This window comes from Triticum dicoccoides, chromosome 7A, assembly GCF_002162155.2.
Source record: "Triticum dicoccoides isolate Atlit2015 ecotype Zavitan chromosome 7A, WEW_v2.0, whole genome shotgun sequence".
Lineage (NCBI taxonomy): Eukaryota > Viridiplantae > Streptophyta > Magnoliopsida > Poales > Poaceae > Triticum > Triticum dicoccoides.
This window is the reverse complement of record NC_041392.1, coordinates 733430465-733438823: the sequence shown is the minus strand read 5'-3', so window position 1 is coordinate 733438823 and position 8359 is coordinate 733430465. Positions and strand designations below refer to the sequence as shown.

General features: G+C 42.8%; 1 protein-coding gene across 1 annotated transcript; it reads left to right on the top strand.

Moving 5' to 3' along the window:
- Window positions 1–22: 22 nt before the first annotated feature.
- On the top strand, window positions 23–6324 carry LOC119330695. Its single transcript, XM_037603811.1, has 6 exons — window positions 23–245; window positions 2450–2482; window positions 3390–3414; window positions 3621–3789; window positions 5386–5587; window positions 5871–6324. The coding sequence occupies exons 2-6, from the start codon at window positions 2464–2466 to the stop codon at window positions 6041–6043; spliced, it is 588 nt and encodes a 195-aa protein (XP_037459708.1). The 5' UTR covers window positions 23–245; window positions 2450–2463; the 3' UTR covers window positions 6044–6324.
- The last annotated feature ends 2035 nt before the right edge of the window (window positions 6325–8359 follow it).

Sequence of the window (8359 nt, the reverse complement as noted above, 5' to 3'; positions counted from 1 at the left end):
CGCCTCCCTTTCCCCCCCTCCGGTGCCACCCCCCGTCCGGTCGGGCACCCTCGCCCATCCATGATCCATCCTCATCCGTCCCTATCTCGTGTGCAGTGCTGAGCTCCCCGACTTCCTCCACTGTCCTGCGGCTCACGGTGAATCGAGTTCGGGAGAAGACCTGCGAGCATCAACCGGAGCAGCAGCAGGGAGATCTGAAAACAGTCTCCTCGAGCCGAAATCGTCTCAAAAAGACCAAAGACAAGGTATGTTCTTGGTCGAAACACACGCATACATTTTCTTATCATGTTTGTCCAACACCCTAGCAGTTTAGAGTATTAATAATGGAGTTGCACGAGCGGTGTTGAATACCTAGCTACTGCCCAGCTAGGTCATTTTTAGTACTCCATTCTACATAAAACAATGCTACTTTTCAAGGATTGGAGTGCACCAGCCATCATCCATGGCAAATCTGGTTATGCTATTTTTATGATCCCAATGTAGATTGAGTTATATAAATTAGTAGTCTGATTGTGTGTGCAGTGTACAAATTCACATCCATCTATGCAGTGTACTCAATACCTTTTGCTTTCTGACCAGGACATATATTATTTTTTTGGCTTGGTCAATGAGTAGTGTATGGCTTTTTCCTCAGTTCTATGTACTTAATTTGCCAATAGTACTCCCAGGGAATGGTTGTTGGGTGCAGCACCCATGTTTAATTTGCATGTTATGATTCTATGAGTGATACCAAAGCATTCCAGTTAAGAAGTGCCGGAAAGGCATGTTGGTTTGACTGTCATAGGAGATTTCTTCCTGTAGGTCATGAGTTTATAACTTAATCTGATCTTTTTAAAAAAGGTGCAATATCGTTAGATCAAACACCTGGGCATAATGCATAACGAGCAAAATGTAGTCAAGTCTATCTGGAGCACATGCTTAGCTAAATCCGTTTTACCAATTAATTTGTGCAGAACCAGATTTATAGGAAAATACGTTTGGCTTACTCCCGTGACCTTTCTTCCCGAGTCCCCCTGTGACCCCCAAATTGACCTTTGGAGACAGCTCCCAAGCCCCAGCCTCTAATTCCTCCTCAGTTCTGCATCCTCAATCTCTAGGCACCATTGTGTGTCTTCCTCGGGCTGGCCCTGGACGATTCCGTGCACTGACGCCTGCAAGGGGTTTCCTGGGTAACTTAGCTTGCCTCTCCTACCAACCTCGCCGACGTCGTGGTTCCACGAACGGTGCCACCAAAGTACCACGTCGTCTCGGCCGCCATGCATCCCATGTATCCACGCATGCCGAGGGACTCGATGGAGGTGCGGTCGTCCAAGACCAGCACGAGCACGCGCACGCCCATGTTGTCCTTGCGCTTCAGGAGCTTGCCGAGGGTGTCGTCGTCGAGGCATGCCCGGGCACTGTCCCACATGTAATCTTGGTATACACCAGCGAGCTGGTGATGCACATCAGGTGGCGGCTGTCGCTGATGGCGTGAAAAGACACAACACCGTCCCTGCTAGTAGCTCTGGCCGCTGGCAAGCAGGATCCTGGGTACAAACGCATGCAGGGAGATTCCAGGTCTGCCGCCCTTCAACACTTTATGTCGAGGAGCATCTGTAGCAAACAGCAGCGCAGCACACGGCGGAGCACAGCTAAAGATTGATTGTTATACAAATTTTTCGGATAGATGGCATTCTCAGTGGACACATTGCTTCTGTGATGTGTATTGGTCTCTTTCGGCAGAAGGAATATATGCATGCAGAAGTAGCCTTAATCTTCCATACACACAGGAAACCTTTCTTATCAGTGGCGATATGTTACTTCATAGATACATATAGCTACAATTTACAAATTTGCGCAAATTCTGCCAGTTCTGTTCAGAGTGGTGGATACCTTTTTTGTCAGTACACCAAGCAAACATGTGAATTCGTGTTAAACAAAACTTGATCCTAGTACGTTCTTATTTGCCACATAAATTCAGTATAACGCAGTACCTCAGCATCCTATCCGAAATTCACCATGGCAAAATTCAAATGAATTGCACCAGTTTCTATCACAGTAAAAAAACACCTGGGCTAGGATTTAATACATCTAGTTTCTATGGCATAGTCATTATGCTGAGATTAGTTGAGTTACTGTAGTACAAATCCATTTGATGCTTCTTTTGCTAATTCTCGGTTGCTTGAAAATTTTCAAAAATATCGATGACCTAACAACCCTGAGTTTCAGTTTCACTCCTTTTATACGTTTCAATTTAGTAAAGTATTAATTTAGTTCATATGTTTTAAAGTTTGGTTAAACATTAATTCAGCTTTTAGTTGTCAATATATGTGATGACATTGACTTGAGAGATAATGGTAGTTGAACTTCCATCAAAAGACTTATAAATGTGATTAAATTTTTAAAAGGAACAGATCACTCATTATTAGACGACCCCTAAATCCTAATTGCTAATTATTTTATCTTGCAGGCTGACACAAGCTAATGATGGCATCTTCATCAGGTTAGATATGAAGTACATTTTTTTTGTGACAGAACGGCAGCATCCTAGTCTGCTAAAATATTACGCCTATATATACTTCTCCGTTCATGGCGTATCTCACATTTACAATTAAGAGAACATAACAGGTAAACCCATTTGTACACTGTGAATTAGGGTAACCTGTTTGCTTAGTGGTCTGAGACTATCAAATTTGGCTCTCCATCTTAAACTATCGACCTCTTGGCTTCTTGCTATCCATAACATTCCAGTTGGTAGTGTATCTAGAGAAAAACAATGATCTAGATTCTTTTCTGTAATATAGACAACTTTTTTTCATGGGAACTTTATTAGAGGAAAAGAATGTCAGGATTATTGTGTCTGGAGTTCTAGTAGCACTCAAATTGCTGCAATTCCAACGTATGTATTTTATCAGATCAATCCACTATGAGGACCTTCCCCTTGCTTCTCTTATCTGTTTAGACTCAAAATATTTCATTGTTTGGCAGCACTTTGAAACACAAAATTCCAACCAACTCTTTGATATTCTGATTGTCCCTTTTCCTATAGCAACCTGCAAAATTCCCAGTCGCATAGCAGCGGCAGGAACTCCTTTTAATTTTAAATAATACCCAGTATGCATGGATGTAACTTAAATTATTTGTATCTGCTAGCACCCAACAGGAAGAAAGCCATGAGATAGTCGCCTAGTTTGCAGTTGTGCGCCAATAACAGTCTAGACATGTTGCAACGCTTGAGCTAGCACACAGTAAAAATAGTAGTCAGAAAAGAAAATCTAGTTTAATGTTTTTTTTCACTTAAGGAAGGCACACCCTCCCTCCCACGATTCAGACCCTACTAATAATAAAATTGCATTGACTTCATCAGTATTTTTTTACTAATAAAGTATTGTTTGGTCATTTTACTTTAGGTCAACCTGCGAGGCCTGGGAAGAGGTATGCCTCCAAATATCTTTCCAGATTAAAAGATTACACCTATTATTTCTCAAAAAGACAAATATGAGTAGCTTAGGAGTAAATAGGAATTTTCTGATCATATCAAAGTTAAGAGACATAGTATATATATATATATAGTAATGCTTTTAGTTAAAGGTAGATTTCATCGAATTATAATAAACTGAACATATTTTTTCTTTTTGTAGTGTTGGTGAGGAGTTCGTTGATCATCGACTGCTCAGTCGAAATGTTCATTATCCTGATTCAAAAAATTTGCCAAGACCCCTGGACATGGCGGCATACTTCGAGGATGATCCTCCCTGTCAAACAACACACTGCACTAATGTGGCAGTTGAGCAGCACAATAAAAAACAGGTACATATTTGTTTTTAAAATGCGGTCCTTTAGGTCTGATTCATTAAAAATGTTAGAAGAGAGTTGCCTGGTTAACTAATAGAAACCTGGGTGAAACTGTTACAACACACCCACAACGAAGGGCACCCGGCTTACTTGGCACTCTCAAGACCCATGTAGTACACAGTAGAGATCGCCTGCAATGTCATCGTCATCATCTCTCCCTGAGCAAGTGACTCTGACTTCGCCACAGACGATCCGTCAGGACCCCTCTGAACGAATGGTACACGAGAACCCCCCCCCTTTTTTTTGAGAAAACGCAAAAGAGTTCGCGGTTCATTTCATTGAACAGGAAGAGAACAGCAGTACAGGTACAACCTCCCAAGAGGAGGGACACACGCACACACATCATCGTCCTCACCAAACTAGCAGGCGAGGAGGTGCTACCAACTACAGACTGCAACTACGAAAGGTCTAGCCTTGTCCAGCCTCCAACCATGAACGGCGAGGTAACTAGACTCAGAGCCTCAAGGCCGCGTCACAGCCGTTGCCAGGCGCCTCCAAAGAAGACCACATCTCCAGGGCTGTCCAGGCCAACGTACCTTCCACCCATAAGTGCCTAAGAGACGGCAGGTGGATGGCAGGACCCAACCAGGACTAGTGAAGCCATCGTCTTGGACATGCCGGCGCCGGCGTACATAGCGCCCCGGACGCCCACGCTCTATGCTGAAGCCCTCATCACAGCATCGCATTGTACACGAGAACCCTGCCGGCCAAAGCCAAACAATCGGCAGAAGGCATCGAGGACCAGCTCAAACTTTGATGACGAGCCTTGCAGGAGAAAAGGAGCACGCCTTGCACCGATAGTCTGATCTGCCCATCGCCTGGCATCATTGCCGCAAAGTTGCCCGGCAACTCCGCAACTCCAACTTCACGCTCAGACGATTGACGATGAAGGCAAGCCACGACCCTGCTCATCTTGCAACCATCATCGTCGCCAAGTCGCAATGCCACATCCGCACCGTCAGCCGGGCACCTTATGTATTACATTGTTTTTAAGGCGTCACACTTGCCTTAGCAGCGTAAAACATCTGCCTTGTAGCTTTAAGGCATGTAGGGTGTCACCCTTGGCAAGTCTAGTTAAGGTGTTGCGCTAGTCTAGACCATTTGCTTTGAAATGGAATGAAAACAAATCATTCAGACAACAAACGGTTGTATTATTTACACATTTTCAAACCTATATACAACTGGAAGCTTATCTGGTTGTGTCATCCAACAACACAAAATACCCACATTAATTTGAGTTTGATGCTTAACTAACGGTACTTTGCTGACTCCAAGAGATTTGTTTTAAGCAAAGCCTAAAAAATCGCAGGTTGTGTCTATACTCTATAGTATGTTAATCACATCTCAGCATCTCACATCTCTGAATTATCATTTATTACATTATTTTTTATATATACTTGCCTTATTACTGTATGGCTGTTTGTAGAAATTGTTGTATCCCATATCACCGTATCCGTATTGTCGTGTCCGTGTCCTCGTATCGGTGCCATGTAGATTAAGAGTATAATTTAATCTGGGTGGAATACTAATCTTTTCTGTTCTATTCCATAGAAGGGTGGTAAGCTAAAGATAAAGCGTGCTGTTGGAGTTCATAGCAACATGTTCGTTTTGGACCAGAATGACACAGTGAGTTATTGGCATGTTTACTTCAAAGGGCACGATGGGAGAAGAAGAAGACGGTACAGGTACTTTGCCGAGTTGAGCGGGGTAAAAGGGCCTGAATTGCTGACATTTTGCGAAGTCGTGGATAAAGGTGCAACTAACTGTCTTGTCACTTTGAATCAATCATTAAAAACAGTTTTATAAAGTTTTTTTTATTTGTGACGAGTGCTCTCTTATAGAAAGTAGTACTAGTATAGTTTCACATACAAAAAGTACTACTAGTATAGTTCCACTATTTATTTACTGAGATGGGGCAATATTGTTTATATAACCAATTTAGTAACTAGATAAAATAGTTTCTAGCATAATATATGATTTGTCAATTTGTACTAATTATGCAAAATATTTGTTTTGGGTGATTTGTATATGTGCAGCTAATGCTGTGTACTGCCCGCACTGCTTTGGAGGAATATATCACCCCCCAACCACAGAATTGGGTTCAGCGTCGGATCGTAGACTGAACAGTGTAGCATTGGGTGAAGCTATACATGGCCCCGGCAGAAAGAGAAAGGAGGCTGTCAGCTCGATTGATTCGATTCAGGCCTAGAGTATGTTTGGTTCCGGCAAAAAGAGGTTGTCATCTCGATTGAATCGATTCAGTCCCAGAGTACAATGTTGTGAGTCTGCCTGTGTTGTGCGTATAAATCAACTGAACTGGCATGCTATGCGATTGTTCTGAGTTGATGATGATACCAAGTGTAATTGAACTAGCTGTTGACGCTTACTTTTATACAGAGATGCAGGAGAGATGATGATTGCATTTGTTTTCGGGTTAAACTTAATAGTGTAACGACCTGCTTATCTATAAAAAAAACCTGAACTTTGAAACCGGTTTTTTACCCCTTGGGTGGTTTTGCTCATTTGATTGATAGGTGGTATATTGAGTTGAGGATGACATCATATGTGGAGTCGATGTTGCACATCAGGTGTTGGACAGAAGCTCCTTTTCTTCTATCTGTTTTTGCACTGTTGGTGTCCTGCAGTGCCATCCGAAGGCGGCGAAGGCTCCGACGGAAGAGGAAAGCGGGTGCTCTGCTCACTTGATGGCCGTGCTGGTATGCATGGGGCGAAACTGCATGCGGCCGGACAAAGGGAATGACCGCATGCATGGACTCCACCTGGTGTGCAAAAAGCACTCACAGGGAGAGGTTTATCCGGCTTGCCAGATTTCAGGGGCCTAAAAAACCAGTTTCAAAGTTCAGCGAGTTTTTGATGCTAACGCCCACATTTAATAAGTGGCCTAAAGGATCAGAGCAAAGGGTGAGAAAGCTGTCCCGTTTGCTCATAAATAGGATGAGAACGAAAAGTAACTAAAAACGAATAAGAGATACATGTGCAATCAGAATTAAGAAGCAGATGCCTCCAAGCACCGGCACATGGTGTAGTGCTGCTCCACGTACTCCATTTTTTTTCCTGGGAAAATTTGTACAGGCTTGGAGGCACAACTAGGGTAAATCTTTAAGAATAGCTCTCCTGCCGGTTCACTATATCAAGAATAAAAATTAGGTGCGCGTATGAGTAATCTGATCACTTGCTGTACACCCAAAATCCAATTTGCGCATGTTCTAATTTTATATGTTTGTTCCTTTAAAAAAATGCCATGTAATTTTTAAAAACCGTTCATTAATTTTAGAATGTTCATGTAGTTTTATGAAAAATATTCATGTATTCAAAATATGTTTGTACAGGTTGAAAAATGTTCACCCTTTTCTAAAAAAAATCATGTAATTTAATAACTGTTCAGATACTCAAAAATATTTTCATAATTTAAAAAAAATCACGCTCTTTAAAAAATCCATGTGATTCAAAAAGTATTTATGCATTTCAAAAAGAATGTCGATGCATTTTGAATAACAAATATACAATTAAAAAGTGAGTGGGTGTTTGAGAGATGGTGTATGTACTAGGTGCAAGGCGTAGCTCGGGAAAGGCGACCATCACATCCAGCTCGCCGAGATTAGTTTTAGAACTATTAAACATTACCTTGAAATGATGGTGTCCAATGGCATGTGCACGTGGATTTTGGGGTTTAGGCAGCGATCAATATCATCACCTTGGGACTGACCATGTTCAGACGCATTGCGATCAGGTGGATGACCATGCTCGGTGAAGGCGGGAAGGAGAATAAGCGACAACACGAATTTGGGCTATCTTGAAATAGATAAGGTGGACCAGTGGAGGGGTCTTAAGTTGTGCTTATTGTGCTAGAAGCATGCATTTTTTCTCCGGTTACAATGCACGGGCATGTTTGCTAGTAAAATAAAAAGAATATAGAAATGTAATGTTATGAGAAGTAGTATGGACCGTGGAGCCCATAGGACCCAGCAAGAGCCCAACCGGACCAGACGAGAGGCCAGGCCCAACTCGCGTTACTCTAGTCCAATGTGGGCTAAGTGAGTGGATAAGTAGCTAGGTCACAGTGTGTGGAGGGAATCAAAAGATCATAACCCTAGACCGACTGCCTATGGGGAATCCCTTCTCCCACCCATTGGCTCTATTTCCTTGATCCCCTTCTTGCTGTTCATCCAAATTGTATCCAAACTCGTGCTAGGTCAAGAAGAGAAACTTGAGGACCTCATGATCCTTGTCATTTGGTATCAAAGTGCCATTCCTACCCACCGCTTTAAATCTGGACCATGTGCACACCCGTAGTCTCAAGGTTGTCATGGCAGAGTTGGATCTGCAGAAGCAGATGACGGGGCGGATGAAGAGTGTGGCACCATCGACAAGCGCTCATGGAGATTCAACAGTTGTTGGACAAGAAGGAGGGCCTCCTCCTCCCATGCAGAATACCCGAAAACAACATCAACAGTTTCAAGCTCACGCTGAAACATCCAAAGGTGCTCCTTATCATCAAAGACAA